Genomic DNA, 20,803 nt, shown 5'->3' with positions numbered 1-20,803 from the left:
CTGAAGACAAAGTGACGGGTTTCACCCAAAATCGACCAATTCTTGCTCTAGAGCTCGATTATGACCCCAAAACTGACCAAATCGAAGACACTAAACATGTAGAAACATAAACCCACAAGATTTGGACTAGAACAATATCAAATCTAACCATTTTGACCCAAATTACACACTTTGTAAAACTTTATACAAAAACTCAATTTTCTCAAAGATTAAAGCATGAAAACTTGTGATTCTTACCTTGATAGAATCAGTAAAACACAAGGAACAAGATAGTAAGAAAGATTCGAGCTCAAGAACAAGGATTAAAGATCTAGGGTTTGGTTAGGTGAGAGTGAAGGTACGGTTGTGTGTGTGTGTGAATATTCTGGAAAATGCAAGAGAAGGATAGACACAAGTCTATTATTTGGGATTAAATCCCATACTGTGGAATACACGGGTATTTATCAGTTATCTGATATCTTTCGTACATCATTTGGCAATCCAAACGAAGTTCAAATTAAATAAACAAACCTGTTCTGTGACCCTTGTCACTAACTGGTCCTAACCACACCACCAAATAATAATAAATATTAAATAAAAATAAAAGCATATATAATAACACAATACTAACTTAAGGGCAATTTAATAATCTTACATCTAGGCCCAATTGAGGATGTTACAAATCTACCACCTTAAGAAGATTTCATCCTCGAAATCTGGTCATGGTCAAACAACTGGGGATAGCGCGCCCTCATTAACTCCTCGGTTTCCCACGTCATGTTAGAACCTAAACTGTGCCGCCATTCTACTAACACCATTGGAATCTGTTTCTTTCTTAACTTTGTGACTTTCTTGTCCACTATTCTAACCGGCTCTTCTACGAACTTCTTAGTTAAATCAACTTTCAAATCCTTCAATGGAAGAATCTGACTTTCATCGTCTACTTTACACTTTTTTAAATAACAAGCATTGAACATGTTGTGTATTCCTGCTAACTCCGATGGAAGATCTAAAACAACAGTCTGATCATTCAAAATTTCTTTGATCGGAAATGGCCCAATAAACCTCGGTGCTAGTTTACCGCGTTTACCAAATCTGATCACCCCTTTCCAAGGCGAAACTTTCAGATAAACACGATCACCTACATTAAATGTCACAGGACGTCTGCGCGGATCAGCATATATCTTTTGTCGGTCTCTGGCTGCTTTTAACTTCTCACGTGCAATTTTAACCTTTTCTGCAGTTATCTGAACAATTTCGGGACCTGCAAATTGTTTCTCACCTGCTTCTAACCAACACATATGAGTTCTGCATTTTTGACCATACAACATTTCATACGGTGGCATTCCGATACTCGAATGATATGAATTGTTGTAAGCAAACTCTATCAATGGAAGATGTGAATCCCAAGAACCACCATATTCTAAGACACACGCTCTCAACATGTCTTCTAATGTCTGAATCGTCCGTTCACTCTAACCGTCTGTCTGTGGATGATATGCTGTACTTAGATTCACACGTGTACCCAAATTCTGTTATAACTGTTCCAGAAGTTCGATACAAACCTAGTATCTCTATCGGAAACTATTGACAACGGTATACCATGTCGACTAACGATCTCTTTCAAGTACAATTCTGCCAAATCACTTAACGAAGCTATTTCACGAGTAGCTAAAAAGTGAGCACTCTTTGTTAAACGATCCACAATCACCCAGATCATGTCGTGTCCTTTCTGGGTTCGGGGTAACTTGGTTACAAAATCCATCGTTATATGATCCTATTTCCACTGAGGAATTTCTAACTGTCTTAGAGATCCATACGGTTTCTGATGTTCTGCCTTAACTTGCGCACAAATATGACATTTTACGACAAAATTCGCAACATCTGTCTTCATTGTCGGCCACCAATACAATGTTTTCAAGTCTCTATACATCTTTGTACTACCTGAATGCACTGATAATCTCGATTTATGCGCTTCAGTAAGGATTAAATCCCTCAAATCTCTAAGCATAGGCACCCAAATTCGGTCATTATAGGTCTTTAATCCTCTAGAATCATTGCATAGGTCAAATTTTCTTTTAGTCATTTGTTCAGTCTTTAGGTTTTCGTCATTCAAAGCTACTAACTGAACGGTTTTCAATCGATCAATCAAGTCTGAAACTATTTCAATTCTCATAAATCTAACATTTTTGATGGTTTTCTTGCGACTCAGAGCATCTGCGACCACATTTGCTTTACCCGGATGGTACTTAATCTCACAATCGTAATCTTTGATCAATTCTAAACATCGACGTTGACGCATATTTAATTCTTTCTGCGAAAAGATATATTGAAGACTCTTATGATCTGTATAGATTTCACAATGTGTACCATACAAATAATGTCTCCAAAGCTTCAAAGCGAACACAACTGCAGTTAACTCTAAATCGTGAGTAGGGTAGTTTCATTCATGATTCTTCAACTGTCATGAAGCATATGCTATAACTTTATTTCTCTGCATCAAAACACAACCCAGACCTGCACATGACGCATCGCAGTAGACCACAAAATCTTCTGTTCCCTCTGGTAAAGCTAAAACCGGCGCTTGACATAACAACTGTTTGAGAGTCTGAAAAGCCTTTTCTTGTTCATCTGTCCATCGAAAGGCTACATCTTTTCTAGTTAAATTATTCAACGGACCTACTATTTTAGAGAAGTCTTTGATAAATCGGAGGTAATAACCTGCTAAACCCGGAAAACTCTTAATTTCTGTCAGCGTTTTCGGTGAGTTCCAATTCATTACGGCCTCTATCTTAGACTGATCTACTTTAATACCCTGTTCACAAATCACATGACCCACAAACTGTACTTCCCGCAACCAAAATTCACACTTAGAAAACTTAGCGTACAACTGTTTCTGTTTTAGAAGTTCTAATACCAATCTCAAATGTGTAGCATGATCTTTCTCGGTTTTCGAATATATCAAGATATCATCTATGAAGACAATCACAAACTTGTCAAGATACTGACGACACACCCTGTTCATGAGATCCATAAACACTACTGGCGCGTTTGTTAACCCAAATGGCATAACTAAAAATTCATAATGACCATATCTAGTTCTGAACGCTGTTTTCGGTATATCACTCTCTGCAACACGTACCTGATGATACCCTGAACGTAAATTAATCTTTGAAAAGTAGGAAGCACCCTGTAACTGATCAAATAAATCATCTATTCTTGGTAACAGATACTTATTCTTGATTATTCTCTTATTCAAATCGCTGTAATCTATACACATTCTAAGCGACCCATCTTTCTTTTTCACAAACAAAACAGGAGCACCCCACGGTGAAGAACTTGGTCGAATAAACCCCTTATCTAACAGTTCCTGAATCTGAGACATCATTTCTCGGATTTCTGATGGAGCTAATCTGTAAGGAGCTTTTGCAACTGGCATAGCACAGGGAACCAAATCAATTTTATACTCTACTTCACGTACTGGAGTTAACCCTGGTAAATCATCTAGAAATACTTCTGGAAATTCTGACACAACGGGAATATCGATCACCTGCTTCTTCTCATTCTTAACATCAATCACGTAGGCTAAGAATGAATCACACCCTTTCATTATTGCCTTCTGAGCTTTCATTAGGGAAACCATAGGAGAGTTAAATCCACTGCGCTCTCCCCTAGCTATTACTCGGGATCCATCGACCAAACGGAAAGAAATCATATTCTTATCACACTTAATATTAGCCCTATTAGCTCTTAACCAATTCATACCTATGACTATATCAAAGCTAGGTATAGGCATCAACAAACAAGTTAAAGGAAAGGAATGGCTGTCAATTTCGATGGTAATTCCAGACACAGATGATGTGCATGGAACCATTTTACCATCAACTACTTCTATTCTCAAAGGCTCATCTAACATCCTAACAGGCAACTTCAACTTATTACAGAAGCCTAAGGATATAAAAGATCGATTCGCTCCAGAATCAAATAACACACGAGCTGGCAAGGAATTGACCAAGAACATACCGGTAATGACGTCATCGGTAGCGGTTGCAGCGTCTACCATCATCTAAAATGCCCTTGCCTCTGCTGTTGGAGGATTCTTTCTCTTCTGCCCGGCAGTAGAAGCAGAAGATCTCCCAGAAGTTACAGACCTCGCCCCTGACCCTGCACAGAACCGGATCTTAACGCAGATGGATAATTTGCTAATCTATGCCCCTCTTGATGGCAAATCCAACAAACATTAGACTTAAAAGAATAAGCTGTTGATTCATGACCTAGCACTCCACATTTCAAACACCTTCTAGTCATTGGAGAACATGGACCGACATGGGTTCACTTACAAACATTGCACCAACCAGACTGACTAGAACCTGATCCACTAATACCAGACTTACTTTTCTATTTAAACCCACCTGACTTCTTACCACGAAATCCTGATTGCTTACTTGATTGCTGAACAGACTGACCACCCGATTGACTTTCTGATTTTCCTCCAAAAGATCCACTTTTCAAACTTTCTCTTTTTGCTGCCATGATATCACCTTCAGTAATCTTCGCCATCTCATGAGCCTGTGCCAATGTGGTTGCAAATCTCGCAACGGTTCTGTACTCCGGCTTAATCACCTGCATAAAATGCTGAATCTTATCTTTCTCAGTTGGTACCCACTGTTGAACGAACCTTAGCTTAGATGTAAAATCTCTGAAAACCTCATCAATCGTCATACTTTCTGTCATCTTCATACTCAGAAACTCAGTTTTCAATATTTCCATCTCATACTCAGAATAATACTGCTCATGAACTTTAGCAGCAAATTATTCCCAGGTAATTTGACTGATCTGTTCTTTAGGTAAATATGCAGTGATAGAGTCCCACCATTCCATTGCTTCACCTTTGAGAAGCCTACTAGCAAATAACATCATGGATTCTGGCTCACAAAAACATGCTTATAACGCCCTATCCACTTCTCTTAGCCAATTGAGGGTCATCGTAGGGTTTGTGTGTCCACTGTACTCAGGAGGTTTGCAGTCCATAAACTGTTTATAGGTACACTTCCTTCTTGTCTCAGGGACTTGAAATGGGTACATCATTTGATTAGGAAAATTCTGGTTAAACGGAAATGGCATTTGATAGTTTTGATAGGTATTTTGTGGAAACTGTGATTGGGAACTGCCACCGGCTTGATTATAAAGGTTTGTAGGAAAGGTTGTGTTTAACGCAGTGGTATTAGGGTTCCATTGCGCCCGTTCTTGTTCCAATTCCTTAATTTTCTCCTGAGCTTCTAATAACCGACTTTGAAGTTCTATTACTTCTTGAGAGGTTTCTTCTTCTGAAGACACATGTCCATCTTCGTCAGGGGCTCTAAAAGTACCAGTTCCAGGGACAGTAGGGCCAGTAGCGGTTGCTTGATTATCTGTCATTACTGCACTACCACAACACTCACACCAAAGCTTAGTATAAATTCTGTTAGTACTAACAACTAACACATATCCTGTCCTAATACTCACTTAACCCATCCCCAGCATGTTATGTTTGACATAACTCTTCTAAGTTTGGGAACATGACATGTTGATCACAATGCACATGCTGCCAAACTCAGCTCTAATACCAACTTGTGACACCGCTAATTTTTTTTTTTTTTTTTTGTTAAATACGTGGCGGAAGCATTAACATTAATTAAATACGATATCAACAATTGTACAACCGATGTCACGTGTCATTAAAACAAATTACATATTAACAGGAAAAGACGTAAATACATTCTGTTATCAAAAGTACACGGTTCATACATTCTCACAGACACACTCGGCCGTGAGTCTCACACACTCGATCGATGGTCGAGTCGATCGGTCGAGTGTCAGGAGACACTCGGCCGACTGTGTTTATCTGCAGAAGCTGAAGACAAAGTGACGGGTTTCAACCAAAATCGACCAATTCTTGCTCTAGAGCTCGATTATGACCCCAAAACTGACCAAATCGAAGACACTAAACATGTAAAAACATAAACCCACAAGATTTGGACTCGAACAACATCAAATCTAACCATTTTGACCCAAATTACACACTTTGTAAAACTTTAGACAAAAACTCAATTTTCTCAAAGATTAAAGCATGAAAACTTGTGATTCTTACCTTGCTAGAATCAGTAAAACACAAGGAACAAGATAGTAAGAAAGATTCGAGCTTAAGAACAAGGATTAAAGATCTAGGGTTTGGTTAGGTGAGAGTGAAGGTACGGTTGTGTGTGTGTGAATATTCTGGAAAATGCAAGAGAAGGATAGACACAAGTCTATTATTTGGGATTAAATCCCATACTGTGGAATACACGGGTATTTATCAGTTATCTGATATCTTTCGTACATCATTTGGCAACCCAAACGAAGTCCAAATTAAATAAACAAACCTGTTCTGTGACCCTTGTCACTAACTGGTCCTAACCACACCACCAAATAATAATAAATATTAAATAAAAATAAAAGCATATATAATAACACAATACTAACTTAAGGGCAATTTAATAATGTTACATCTAGGCCCAATTGAGGATGTTACACGGGGGGGCGGGGGGGGGGGGGGGGGGGGGGCGGAAGAGCAAGCCTTCTCTGTACTTCTTCTTCAGATACCATTGCTGAATTAAAATAACAGTTGTTACTCAAAAAGTTTTTTCAATCAAGATAGGACGAATCACAATTCAATATTGAATATTTATCAATATCAACATTATAATAGCAACTATTGCTAGGCATATGAAAAAAGAAAAAAAGATTTTCTTCTGCTATTGACTCAAAAGAAAGATTACCAGCAGCACGACATTTTCTCGAATTAGCTCGAGTTAAAGCAGCATCATCAACAAAATCGTTTTAACACAGACTGTTCTCAAGTGTCTTATTGACCATATTTTTAGAGGCAAATTGTAGATCATCGAACTTGATATGGCACAAGGCGGTGAACGGAGTAATTGCTGAAAGAATAACAAATAACAATTATTAAATAGATAATACAACTTACTGCAGAAGCTATAATTTATCATCAGAACATACCTTTATTTCTTAACATAACAATAGCAAAGCCACGAGTTGCTTCATCCCATTCAGCGTTAAGGGAGCATAGAGAAAGCATATGCTCTGGATATCGTCGGTTTGGAATTCTTTCTTTTTTCATCATATTTACTAACTTTCGTTCATCACTATTTATCCTGTGATGAGTAATTTTAGGAGGATCAAGCGATGTACGCCAATAACAGGCTTTCAAACGGTCGTTGGGAATTACTTCGCTGTTTATAAAGAAAAAGGTGATTTGCCAATCCTCTGATGAATCACCAGAGTTAAGCAGAAATTCATCTAAAATAATACAGAACCATCCTTTATCATACGACTTTATAGTTGTAAGGTGACAAAACAAGCGTATAGAAGGTTTCATCTCTCGAGCATGACAGTACATCTCGAAAAGCAAAATTTTGCGAATGGACATTGGCTCAAATTGCCCAACACTAACGCCGTAAAAATAGCAAACATCTAAATAGAATTTTGTAAAAGGGATACTAAGATGAGAAAAATAAAGAGCACGTCCATAAATAGCAACGTTCCCAGAAGGGGGACAAGATGCATGATCATTGTCACGACTCGGAAAATTTCGACTAATTTTGAAACAAACTCACGATACGATTTCATAATTCTGACATGATAAGCAAAGTCTGTTAGGTTGAGTCTCAACAATTTTGAACTGTTTCATTACATTCATTCGACCTTCGACATTCCCGACGATTCATGAACAATTAATCGTAAATAGATATGTATGTATTTAATATATATATATATATATATATATATATATATATATATATATATATATATATATATATATATATATATAAAATAATAATTCGAAATATAAATTGAAATATTATATTATTTAGTTATTAGAATTTATTTTGTAAAATAAAATAATATAAGATATAATAAAATTTATTATGAATCTATATATAAATATAAAAGTATATTGAATATAAATGATTTCGAGCTTAATCAGTCAACGGTTGTAATACTTGGTTGACATTTCGTTAGTGTTCATATAGATCTAATACGAGTTTATGAAGATTTGAAATAAAAATTGAACTGTAAATTGATTACGAAGATTTTAAGTTTGATAAAAAAAAATTTTACCTTTTTAGATTAAATTTTAGTACTCCGTACATATTAATTGGAACAGAAATAAATAATTAATGAACATTTTTGATCAGATTTCAAACAGTTAATGACTGAAATAATTGAATGAATTTAATATAAAAATTTGGAATTTTTAAGAAGACTTTTAGATATTAACTGTTTAGCAATGAACCACGATTTTATATTCCGTGAAAAACTGTCGGTAGATATTTAAAGATTACTATTGTTAAAACACGTTTATATTAAAGTAATGTAATATTATATTATATTATATGTGCACTGTGTTGTGTTGTGATGCTTTCTGATTACAAGCTTACAATTATATATATACATATATATATGCATTATATGCATTGCAAACACTACAACTTGATCATCGAGAACCATCACCATTTAAACCCATCACTTGCTTCGTTTTGCTTCATCTACAACCGTCACCATTTAATCACCACCACAAGACCACCATCGACCACCCATATCAACCACCATCGCCATCACAACCATTACAACAACCACACCATCATGAACCACTAGAACACCACCATCACAACCACAACAACCATCGAGTTGTTACTGTTCCGCTTCCTGGTTCCTTTCAACACCAACTCCATCAAGAACTCCTATCAATCGTTAAAAACCCAACACATCCTGCTACCGTTAATACGTATTACTTTTGTTCCAACAAACCATCGAAACCCACTCAAATCTATCACTTCCTGCGTGATTGTTGTTGATTGTTTATCTGTTTTTAAGTCCAAAACAGCCACCCTAAGCCACCTAAAAACAACACCATTCGATCACCAAGAACACTCATTCGTTGTTACTATTTTTCCTGCCTCCTGGTTTGTTGTAAACCCATAAATGAAAACATCATTAAAACACTCCTAAATCGCCACTGTTGTTTCTGTCTATGACTGTGAAAATCATCTCCACCTACGTATAATATTTTTTTATTTGTTTCCTGTTCGAACCCAAACACAACAAACATGCTGTTCGATCAACTGTTTCTGTTCGAAGTTATTGCTATAGCTGCATGATGCTTCTCTTTAACCTGCTACTATTTCTGACTTCGTTTCAAGTTCAGGACGACAAACCCACATCAACCATCTTCATCGAAAATCAATCACCCACACCCACAAAACATGATGATTATGGTGATGATAGATAAATCATGATGGTACTGTTTTAATTCTACGATGATGACGGTTAGAAGAATGATGATGATAGAGACGTGATGATATCGTAAAGATGATGCCCTAATCGTTACCTATTATTTCTTTTCTGATCGAGAAAACCTAAACACCCACAACTCTAGTCGACTAGGTATTACTTCTATTGCCACCTGTTTCTATTAGGGTTAAAGAAAAAAACAAGAGAACGAGAGGGATCGACTATTATGTCTTTTGGGCCATTAGGGTTACTGTGTTTTATTGTTGGACTAATAATTGGGCTACCATATTTCTTATTCTGTTGGGCCGGGTATTGGTTGAGAGGTTGGGCTTGGGAACCTGCTTTTGGGCCTAAAGAAGTTGAGGCCAGATGGGTTATATAAATTAGATTGGGTTATAATTCAGAGATGAGATGGCAGAGGGATGGTTGGGCGTGTTTGTGTTCAAGCGAGAAGTCTTGGGTTCGAACCCGGGCTGTGGCAGTGAGTTTTTTTAAAAGCTTGTTACCTTAAGGTAGTATTACTATTATTATTAATTTTATGAATATTATTATTATTATTATTATTATTATTATTATTATTTAGATTATTATTAGTATTATCATTATTACTAAAATTATCATGTTTATTAAAACTATTTTTTTTATTATTAAAAATTATTATTATTATTTTATGACAAATAAATATTATGTATATAAAAATATAATTATATTACATATAATATAAATGATACATATAACAAATTATTGATATAATAGTAATTATATATGTATATATATATATATATATATATATATATATAACTATACATATAAATATTACTTATTTTAAATATATATATATATATATATATATATATATATATACAGAATAAATATAGATAACATGTAATTTAAGATATAATACATAAATTTGTTCGATTTCAATTATATGTGTTAATATATATATATATATATATATATATATATAACTGTTATAGGTTCGTGAATCCGAGGCCAACCCTGCATTTGTTCAGTTCCGTCGTATACATATTTTACTACAAATATCGTATCGTGAGTTTCATTTGCTCCATTTTAAAATGCTTTTGCAATATATATTTTTGGGCTGAGAATACATGCACTGTTTTTATAACTGTTTGACGAAATAGACACAAGTACTTAAAAACTACATTCTATGGCTGGATTATTAAACCGAATATGCCCTTTTTTATTCTGGTAATCTAAGAATTAGGGAACAGACACCCTAATTGATGCGAATCCTAAAGATAGATCTATCGGGCCCAATAAGCCCCATCCGGGTTACGGATGCTTTAGTACTTCGATTTATCATGTCCGATGAGAGTCCCAGAATGATGGAGATATTCTATATGCATCTTGTTAAGGTCGGTTAGCAGGTGTTCACCATATGAATGATTTTTATCTCTATGCAGTTTGCGAAATGCCTGTATGAGATGTATGATATTTATGAAAATGAAATCTTGTGGTCTATTAAAATTATGGAAATGATTGTTTATGTTAAACTAATGAACTCACCAACCTTTTGGTTGACACTTTTAAGCATGTTTATTCTCAGGTATGAAAGAAATCTTCCGCTGCGCATTTGCTCATTTTAAAGATATTACTTGGAGCCATTCATGGCATATTTCAAAGGACGTTGCATTCAAGTCAATCGAGTTCAAAAAGATTATTATTAAGTCAATGACAGATTAGTCATTCATATTACGAGAATCATATATCATTTGTATCGATAGTTTATATTTTGAAATAAGTTTGTCTTTTAAAGGGATGCAATGTTTGTAAAACTCGGCATATAGAGGTCAAATACCTCGCAATGAAACCAATTGTTATGAAACGTTTATAATCGATATGAACGGGTCGTTAAAATCATGAGGGTCTGTAAGAACAGCATCGGCCCTAAAAAAATTTAGGGAATGCAATTCTAACACGTTCAAGATATGTTGCTGAAATTCTACTTGGAATATCTTCAACATTAAAGATAGCCATTGATTAGGTATTTAAGAGGGGAATTAGTGACAGAGGATTTAAGGTAGATGAAGAAAAGTTAATTTGGGTTGAAGTAAATGTGAAACAGAAAAATCTGAATCTTAAATAGCAAGTGGAAGATGAACAGTTGGCAGTTAATCGCATAGATGATATGTTGCCACGTGTCAGATGCACAAATATGCGGGGAAAATAAATTTAATTGGAAAGTAAATTTCAAAATTCGAAAAAGGTACTTTTTACAGACCATCATCAAAAAGTGGCCGACATAGCAGAGAAAAGGTTGGCTACAGCAGGTTTCTGTTCTCGAGTAAAAAGGCATCTTTTATTTTTAGTTTAATAACTTTATTTTTTGCAAAAATAAAGACATAAAAACACCATTTTTATACAGAAAAATGGATCAAAGAGCACAAAAGATAATAATATTTGGCGGTTTTTATCATTTGCCTCCCAGCGTTTAGCAGGCCTCCCAGCGTCAAGCGTAAGCCCTGCAGGCAGCTTCAATGCTTAAGTCCTTTTACTAGGCGCGTGAACAGCACGCAGCCACGTCAGCACACGCCACCGACCTTCCGGATACTTCGCATAACAGAACTATTCAGCGATTGACACGTGTATCCCGAGAATTTCGGACATTCTACACCTATAAATAGACCCCATGGGTCACCATATTTCACATCTGAACTTCAGTCAGAGAGAAGTACACTTTCTCTCTCACACAGTTCTTTCTCACTCTAAAACATTAACCGGTTAGCAGCAGAACGCTATACGGATTGATTCACAGTTTGATTGAGGCCAACCCACGGATCTTTCATCCGTGTTCCGGGTCTGCAGGGATTATATCCCGAGGGAAAACATCAATCAACATACAATCATTCTACGCTAGGCGGATAGTGTCCTGTACTGGTACCTTACACCCATTATACGAAAAATCGTACCAACACTATACAAGTACTATATGCATAAAGTATTCATTTACCTTGGATGTATTGCCTTGATACTGACTTGACATGTTGAAAGTGGAAAGTCTAACATTCTTAGATACAAGTCATGATAATCATTTGAGGCAATCTCAGTTTTGTCATAATCTTTTGTTTGTAATTAACACATTTGCTAAAGTCCTATTGGTTGGTCAACATGTCATTGATGACAACAACCTACTTAATCACAAAGCACATTAGTATTTAAGTTTAAGCTTGTTTGTGAATTAATTAAGTGTGTTCATGATGTCTTAACAAGTGAAACAAGTAATATAAATTAAGCATGTTATAAGGCATCAAGTTAATCAAGTCTAAACCATTCTTAAACTTGATTTTAGACATAAGCAAATCCTATGTGTGTTAATGATTCTTCATCCTTTTAAGATCACTAGATTATGACACATTAAGCATTATCCAAGTAGCATAGACATATATTGAAGTAGTCCAAATACAAGTTGATGATTTTTCAACTTGTAGCACATAGAAAGACAAAGTTCACACACACACACACACACACACACAAATATATATATATATATATATATATATATATATTAAGTAACTACTTAGCAGTTTAGCAATTAGCACATAGTCAAATAATACTCATGTATGAATAGAAAGTAGTGAAGTAATATTCATATAATGACTAGCAAGAGATCACTAATTAATCTAGGATTAAACATATAGTGAGAACATAACAATGAACCAAGGCTATGTAAGTTTTACTTGCAAAGTGGAGTTTGCAAGATTAATGTATAAGTATACATTAATGTCCAACACATGTACAAGGAAGGAGCAACTCATGGTTTGGACTTGATGACCATCCTAAGTATGTCTAAATACATTTTAGATGTACATGTTTTCCTATAACACTTATGTGTTACCCTTGATCAAGGTTAAGTCGTCATTAAGGTGTCATTAGGTGTAATTTATCAAGATTAGCGTTCTAGCGACCAAAACTCTTTTGGATATGAAATAGACAGCTATTCTAAGTATGTTTAAACAAGTTTCATAAATTATAGATGCCCCAAAGTGGTCGAACTAAAATTGTAGAAAATTCGGACAGAACCTTTTACGGTCGACCCACGGTTGATCGTGGGGTCGACCGTGCACTCCTGGTTTCATAAACCAGGGTGCAGGGTTCCACGGTCTGACCGGCGGTCGACCGTGGACCGAACCGTGTGACCAAACTTACATTCTAAGCTTTGTTTAGTTTTGGTCTTTTGCTAGAGTAAGTGTTGATTAGTGAACTTGTGCTTTTATGCCAAGATGCTTATCATAACTTCTAGTGCATGTGTATGTGTCATCATCAAAATAATTATTGTTATGGGTTAAGATTAGTATTATTATTAAGCATAAACTCACATTAACCCACATTCTCCCCCAACACTCTATATTCGACGGATAAAGAGACTGCTTCTGAGTAAACCTCCGGCTAGTAAATAAGTTTTTTTTTTTAAGAAAATAGTAAAATAAAATTGACACCCCTATAATTCAATTTTGTGTCCTTTTTGTATTGGGATATTAGATTTGTGACCGGAGAGAGTAAGGCTGTGTTCCAGAGTAATTAATTGAAGGAAAGTGAATGAAATGAAATGGAGGAAAAGTGGATCAGCCCAAATTGAAAGGAAGAGATGGAAGAGAAATTAGACTAAAAAATACTTTCAAATCATTTCTCTTTCCAAAAAAAAAAAAAAAAAAAAAAACATTTCTTTAAATTTCCCTTCCCTTTCATTTCATTTCCCTTCAAATTAACTTGGGAACAAAGCCTAAAGTTAAAAGGGCTAAGGTCAATCACAATTCACAATAAGGTAATCGAAACTTCTTAGGATTGATTAATCGAACAATAATATATAAACGAGCATAAGCGTACTTGCAGTTGGCCAGTATTCGATTAACCGCTAAACCACAAATACTACGTTGGTTTCAGAGACTAATGCTTTGTATATCCAACATTTTTTGTCCGTTTCTCTAAGGTTTGTTCCATGATTCATGTTCTTTGCTATCTATATGTTTATTTATACCGTCCTATCTTCTGTAGATGTTTGCAACATTTGATTGTGTTGAGAACACGCCAACTGTTTGATAAAATGCCTCAATAAGAACATAAGTATTGTTAAACGTTGTACATTGCATTGCACGTTATAATAATATATATAAATATAAATTATGAATATAAGTATGATTATGATGTTGGAAAGGTTAATGCGTATATAATTTCAATTAGAGCTGGTTCAAGACCGGAAATGGTGTTGATTTGATTGGTAGATTGAACAATGTCTAATTGATAAAAGTTGCATTTTTCATTTGGGATAAGTTATATATGATTACCTATTTACCTATTGTTTTAATAGATGCCATAAAGTCGAAAACTTTTTTTTAATCTAAGTAAAAATGGTATGTTCTTTTGGTACAAGTTGAGTATAATTCAAAGTACTTGATAGGTTGATTGTTTGTTGCTGTTAGTTAGGTTTTCAACCCTTTTCAACATCCAAATGATGCATTTGTTGTTCTGAAAACATTGAAACGATTGGTTAGTGTTCACACAAAATGTGAGGCTACTCTCACTTTTCTTATACATCATTGTGTTTAACTATGTGAGCAACAGCCGACTTTATCCTGTTTTTGAAGCTCAAATGACGAGCAGAAACAAGGATAGCAGCAACAAAGTGAACTCCGTGTTCTACGCACAGACGTATCACCCAATCCAAGCTGGTAGCATTGATGGTACCGACATTCTTCCTCATGACAATGCTGTTTACAGGGCTCTCTTATGTTCATCCGCTGGCCTATGTATGTTTCTTCACTATCTTCTAATCAAACTTCCATATCTAGTTTTTAGCTTTCTACCAAAACCCCTTTAACTTTTGCAGATGATCCATTGGGTGATCCGAATGTTATTGGGGAAGATCCATATTGCACTATATTCGTCGGCCATCTCTCTCGATTGACTACCGAAGATACTCTTCACAAGGTCGTAATGAATTGTGTTTGTTTTAATGACTTTCCATCTCTATGTTGAATATGTCTTTTTATTTGTTTGATAGTTTGAATTTAATATTCAGTAAGCACACGAAATAAAGAAAATTGTTTGTAATTATTAAATAATAAGTTATATCCTTCTCTTATTTATGGTGTACAAGTATAGTAGCCAATTGATTTGTTTTTGTCTTCTTTTTTGTAGGCTATGAGTAAATATGGCACCGTGAAGAACTTGCGATTGGTCCGCCATATTGGTAAGGCAAATACACTATAATTTTTCGTATTGCTAGTGTTTGAGTTTATCACATTCTCTTATTTTTTTTTTTCTTCTCATAATTAACTTAAGTTTATATTCTTTTTGAGATTTTCAATTTCATAACTGAAAGATCAGTTGATTATTTCATCTTAATGCATAGTGTATGCATTCCTCTAAACCCCTTCACTTTGAAGCATCATGTTTTATATCCAAAGGTTTTTGCTTTTGGTTAATCTGTGCTCAATAATCAAGTGTATTAAATCTCTGATTATATTGGTTTGTTGGTTGTAGTTACTGGTGCCTCTCAAGGTTATGCTTTCGTCGAGTATCAAAGTGAAAGAGATATGCAACGAGCATATGAGGTGTAATATAATATAAGTCTTCTCTTAGTTTCTAATATCGATGTTAATGTTAAGTTTCTTATTCCTTGTTTGATAATACACAGAAAGCACATCATTCAGTTATCGATGATTCTCAAATTATAGTTGATTACAACCGACAGCAACTGATGCCAGGGTGGATTCCAAGAAGATTAGGTCAGTTTAGCTTACACTAATTAAATATATCTTTGCGTGTCCTACTATTAGTTTTTGAGAGGTTCTATTATTCTTACAGGAGGAGGTCTCGGAGGTAAAAAAGAATCAGGGCAACTTCGTTTTGGAGGACGAGAAAGACCTTTTCGTGCGCCATTGTATGAGTTCTCAACAACTGCTGTGAAGTTTACATTTAGAAATGAAACTAATTAATCTTATTTATTTTGTTTATTACATGATAAAGACGTCCAATTCCATTCGATGATTTGAAAAGGCTTGGTATCCCGCCTCCCCCTGAAGGAAACTACAAGTCACGATTTGAGGTACGCTTGCATTACCAAAAAACGTTTTGCTGTGGTGACATTAAATAGCACTTTGTAGCAAACCAACCTAATTGGAAGGACTGTCCTTAGAAGATGGTCTATATCTTTTACTAATATCTAAAGCAAGGAAAATTGCATAGAAAAGTAAGGTACGTTAGACAGCTTTTATTTTCACCTATTCATAGACAACACACTTTCAAGAACTTGTAACCAATTATTGGTTCGGGTACTATGATGTGTCGGTATCTTTGATGATCCTGACTTAAATTCTCAACTTGGTGAAAACTTGCTTCATAGCAAAACTTTTGAACGTCATCACAACGAAAATTTTGTAAGCATGTTACTTTCTTTTGAGTGAAAACTTGGTTTATAGAATGACACGTAAGCAGTGTGCCTGCTAAAGTACACCAAATCTTATGATGGAGTGATAGTTAGGTGTCGTTTGTTTTTCAGTTTGCATATTTATTATGTCTTATGTCTGCATGCCCGAAGACATATTTACTGCGGATTGTTTTTTCTGAAAGACATAAGATAAAATAATGTCTTATTCTGTCTGCAACCTCGCACACTTAGAAATATGCTTCTAAGTGCTGCAGACATGATTAAGTTATTCTGCAGACATGGAAATAATCTTCACTATTCAACGTATAGACCTTTAGGCCACATCTTCTTTACAGACATGGTCCGCATACATCATAATAAAAAAAAAAACACCACCTTAGTGTTGCACCTTACTGTTGTAAATGGCGGCCGTCTCAGTTGACTAGTGTTTTGGTGACTAGCAAGTCCTGCTTCGCTAAAAAAAATGTCTAATTATGTATGAGTGTGTTTGAGTCGGTCTGATTCGGTTCAAGTCAAGGTTGGTCAAAGTGAGGTCAAAATTTTGTAATACTTTTTATACTCAGATTTTGTGCCGTTACATATGTTTAAAATATTTCTGTTGATATATCTAATATATACAAATGTTAAATATATTACTAAAACTCAACGTTAGTCAATATCTGACTCGTAAGTCTCGACTGGCTTGTCTCCGTCTCGGGACTTCTCTAACCTTGGTTATAGTTTACATATTACGATCTTAATATGTTATTTACTGATGGTAAGTAATGTAGTATGTCACATTACTGGTTTTAGATTCCATCACCACCTCGAAGAGAAAGACCTAGCAGAAGCTCTAGCCGACGTGAGAGAAGATCGAGTAGCCGGGATCACGCTCATGACGAAAGTGGATCTTTGGATAACCAAGGTCGGTCCCGGAAGAGCAAAAGGCGTGATAGACACTATCATGATGAGCGTGAAAGTAGGTCCCACAGTCGTGACAGTCGATATGAAGAAAGGGAAGACTACTCCAGCCGTAGTAGCAGAGATTCTCGATATAATGAAAGGAAAGATGACTCCAAAAAGAGTAGAGATTCTCGTAGAGATGACAGAAGAACGTCCACCAATTATGACCGTCGATCTGATACAAGGCGTTCTAGTGACAGAGAACAACGATCACACAAACGCCAAAAATATGAGTAATTTTTCGTTCTAATTATAATGATGAATTTGTCCAGTCAATGTAGATGAACATAGTAAATACAAACCCAAATGACTGTTTGGACTTTATTATAAGCTACTACGCAGCGATTCATCTGCAGTCGCTTGTGAATAGATCATGAAAGATTGTTACTTGAATTAGTTCAATCACGAGCATAGATGATAATATTGATTTAAGTTGTTTACTATCCCAAAAGTTGATTTATGTTCATACAAATAAAGAACACATGAGCTTTTTGGCATCTCTAAGAACACATAATTAATGGTATTTGGTTCTTGTTCACTTGTTCTATTCACTGCTGCTCAAAATCATGTTAAATTTACCATTTTACTGAGCTACTTCAGTTGCTGTTTTTTTTTTTTTTTTTTTTTTTTTTTTCACTTTTATTCTTGACAGAATAAAGAACACAGACGTCACTTGTTACGACTAATTAACCGAGGTCTTATTCACTAAATAATAAATATACAAGATACAAACATGTACACCATCCATTAACTCCAGAATCTTGTTTTCGTGTCCAAATTTAATACGGAGTAATTTACAAAACTGCAAAAACAAATTGATCATCATCAATTCATCATGCTGTATCCAGATCATAATAACCATTTTGATAACAAAGCATCTGTCTTTGCATCAACTTGGTTACCCAATGCAGTCAACGGTCAGTCACCCAACCCCACCCCACCCCACCACCATGATATACAAGTTAACACTTTGTATGGGATCAATTTCAGCTGCATAATTTGACTGTGCATGCAACTGCTTGTGCCCAAAATTTCAGTCTTGCTTTTACCTCTTCAGGATCATCACCTGTACATATTGGATCAACCCTTAAGTCAACTATCATGACATTAAAGTTATAAAAAGTAGCTTCTTATTGCAAAATCAGAATCAGATTTGTACTAACTAAATTCAAAGTAATGATGATCATAAATTTGCTTAGATTACTAGTTAATGAAAAAGATAAGTAGTATGTAACCAAGTTCTAATCTTTTACTAATCAAACAATAACCATGTTCCAACTAAATTTTAAAAGTGAAAGTTGATTGCATTTTTAATAAGTCCTAAAAAAAAGCTTTTTGTAAGCAAGTTGCATTATTTTTAACTACAAAATGTGATCAAGCAATACTCACCTGGACTAAAAATCTTCCAATTAGCTTTACCACTAGTAGCCTCCGGCGACGACGAATCACTCACCGGCGACGAACTTTCCGGCGACTTATGTTGGTCATCAATAAACTTCTGGCTCATAGAATAACACAATTCCAACGCAGGCAAAGTATTACAAAGCTCAGGAATTTCATCATAACTAAAACCAAATCCTAAATCCAAACAACCTTTAAGTTCTTCAAGATCATCATCAGTCAAACTTTTAGCTCTGACCAACTCTTCTTCATCACATGTCTCCACATACCCTTCAAGAAAAAATTGATTTTTTCTCCTATTAATTTGTGGGGTTTGCCAAGAATCCTCAATCTTGAAAGACCCACATCCTGTTTTATCTTGATTAGACGATTTCTGAAGTGGGTTTTGTAAATCTTGAAATGTGGTTTTTGATTTAGATTTTGATTTGGTTTCCATAATTTTTTTTTCTTCTTGTGAAGAGGTTGTTTGGAAATGGGGCTGAGGGTGGGTTTTAAAGATGATGTTTGCCTGTTTGGTATGATGTGTAAGGAACTATCTGCCGCGAAATTACTATAATACCCTTCGGGGTTTAGATTGTTCTAGAGATTATGTGTGTGTGTGTGTACACGCTCAGATCCATGTGGTGGCGAGTACGTGTTTGTATCTTTGAATGTAGTGATGGTTTCACATTCTTTGGATGCTTACACCATAATTATAGTACTAGCATTTTTATGATATAATTTTAGTATTTGAAAGGATTGTTTGAAAATATTGCAAATGAGATATGAATAGAAGGAAAATTAATGCATTTTTACTCTAATCGTCCACACGTGGGACTTAATCGATTGCACACGTGTGAACTACCCGAGAGAGCCGTTTGTGTGCGAGTAAAGTCTGTTCATACTCATACAGGAGACTAGCACATGTCTTTGACGTGTGCTGAGTGATTATGTACTAGTGAGTGTATGCTCACTAAAGTGAGTACGAGTGTGCGAGCACGATGACGAATGGGAATGGCGTTTGTAGCCGTATGTATGTGGTTGAGGGCGACCCGACGAACGGTTTAACGAGAATGGGTTGTGGGTGTATGTGAACGTTTGACTGTATATGTGCATATGTATGTGTGCGAGTTCACAATGTATTAGGAGGTAGATGTATTTCACAAGCATGCACACACATCCCGGGTATGTGCGAGTTCAATGTCCCGTGTGCGAACGTTATCCCTTATTACAAAGCTAATTTACTCTTTATTTTGTTGGTAATCACAGTCGCCCCTACATGTGCGGAATGGTTCAGTTTCGTATGCTAATGACTAGTGCTAGACTGTAAAAAAAAGATTAAGGGTATATATATATATATATATATATATATATATATATATATATATATATATATATATATATATATATATATATATATGGTGAGGATCCATGGAGAACCAAAGGTAGTATAGAACCCATGGAACTCGTGCAGATTGAGTCAATCTCCTGCAGATTGACTTTTTTTTCTGTACAGATTGATTTTTTTTTTGCAGATTGAGTCAATCTGCAGATTGACTTTTTTTTTGCAGTTTTTTTTTCATTTTTTTTGCAGATTGACTATTTTTCTGTGCAGATGGACTTTTTTTGTGCAGATTGACTTTTTTTTGGCAGTTTTTTTTTTTGGCAGATTGACTTTTTTTTGTGCAGATTGACTTTTTTTTTGCAGATTGACTTTTTTTTTTTTGCAGATTAACTTTTTTTAGTGTGCAGATTGAC

The 20,803-nt window shown here is 35.3% G+C and overlaps 2 protein-coding genes across 4 annotated transcripts; one reads left to right on the top strand and one right to left on the bottom strand.

Annotated features, from left to right (window-relative positions):
- The first annotated feature begins 14,063 nt into the window (after positions 1-14,063).
- LOC139843963 (U11/U12 small nuclear ribonucleoprotein 35 kDa protein) lies at positions 14,064-18,163 on the top strand. 3 transcript variants are annotated; one of them, XM_071834152.1, is made up of 10 exons: positions 14,064-14,263; positions 14,758-14,839; positions 14,919-15,080; positions 15,161-15,261; positions 15,472-15,523; positions 15,817-15,887; positions 15,971-16,061; positions 16,141-16,216; positions 16,303-16,381; positions 17,516-18,163. In XM_071834152.1, the coding sequence occupies exons 3-10, from the start codon at positions 14,924-14,926 to the stop codon at positions 17,900-17,902; spliced, it is 1,014 nt and encodes a 337-aa protein (XP_071690253.1). In that variant the 5' UTR covers positions 14,064-14,263; positions 14,758-14,839; positions 14,919-14,923; the 3' UTR covers positions 17,903-18,163. The 3 variants fall into 3 exon arrangements, with proteins under 3 accessions (XP_071690253.1, XP_071690252.1, XP_071690251.1); XM_071834151.1 differs by lacking the exon at positions 14,758-14,839; XM_071834150.1 differs by lacking the exon at positions 14,758-14,839 and having other exon boundaries at positions 14,896-15,080.
- A 185-nt stretch (positions 18,164-18,348) lies between these two features.
- LOC139843964 (uncharacterized) lies at positions 18,349-19,514 on the bottom strand. Its single transcript, XM_071834153.1, has 2 exons — positions 19,055-19,514; positions 18,349-18,731 (listed from the first exon to the last, which is right to left on the bottom strand). Exons 1-2 carry the CDS (start codon positions 19,500-19,502, stop codon positions 18,652-18,654), a joined length of 528 nt encoding a protein of 175 aa, XP_071690254.1. The 5' UTR covers positions 19,503-19,514; the 3' UTR covers positions 18,349-18,651.
- Between the last annotated feature and the right edge of the window lie 1,289 nt (positions 19,515-20,803).

Source organism: Rutidosis leptorrhynchoides, chromosome 4, assembly GCF_046630445.1.
Source record: "Rutidosis leptorrhynchoides isolate AG116_Rl617_1_P2 chromosome 4, CSIRO_AGI_Rlap_v1, whole genome shotgun sequence".
In the NCBI taxonomy this organism is placed as follows: Eukaryota; Viridiplantae; Streptophyta; class Magnoliopsida; order Asterales; family Asteraceae; genus Rutidosis; species Rutidosis leptorrhynchoides.
The sequence above is the reverse complement of the archived record's forward strand: the minus strand, read 5'-3'. Positions and strand labels throughout refer to the sequence as shown.

Coding starts and splice junctions, on each gene's coding strand:
- LOC139843964 (XM_071834153.1), bottom strand. CDS start 19,502: ATGGAAACCAAATCAAAATCTAAATCAAAAACCACATTTCAAGATTTA. Junction 18,732..19,054: donor TTGGAAGATTTTTAGTCCAG/GTGAGTATTGCT, acceptor CAATATGTACAG/GTGATGATCCTGAAGAGGTA.
- LOC139843963 (XM_071834151.1), top strand. CDS start 14,924: ATGACGAGCAGAAACAAGGATAGCAGCAACAAAGTGAACTCCGTGTTC. Junction 15,081..15,160: donor ATGTTCATCCGCTGGCCTAT/GTATGTTTCTTC, acceptor TAACTTTTGCAG/ATGATCCATTGGGTGATCCG. Junction 16,382..17,515: donor ACTACAAGTCACGATTTGAG/GTACGCTTGCAT, acceptor TACTGGTTTTAG/ATTCCATCACCACCTCGAAG.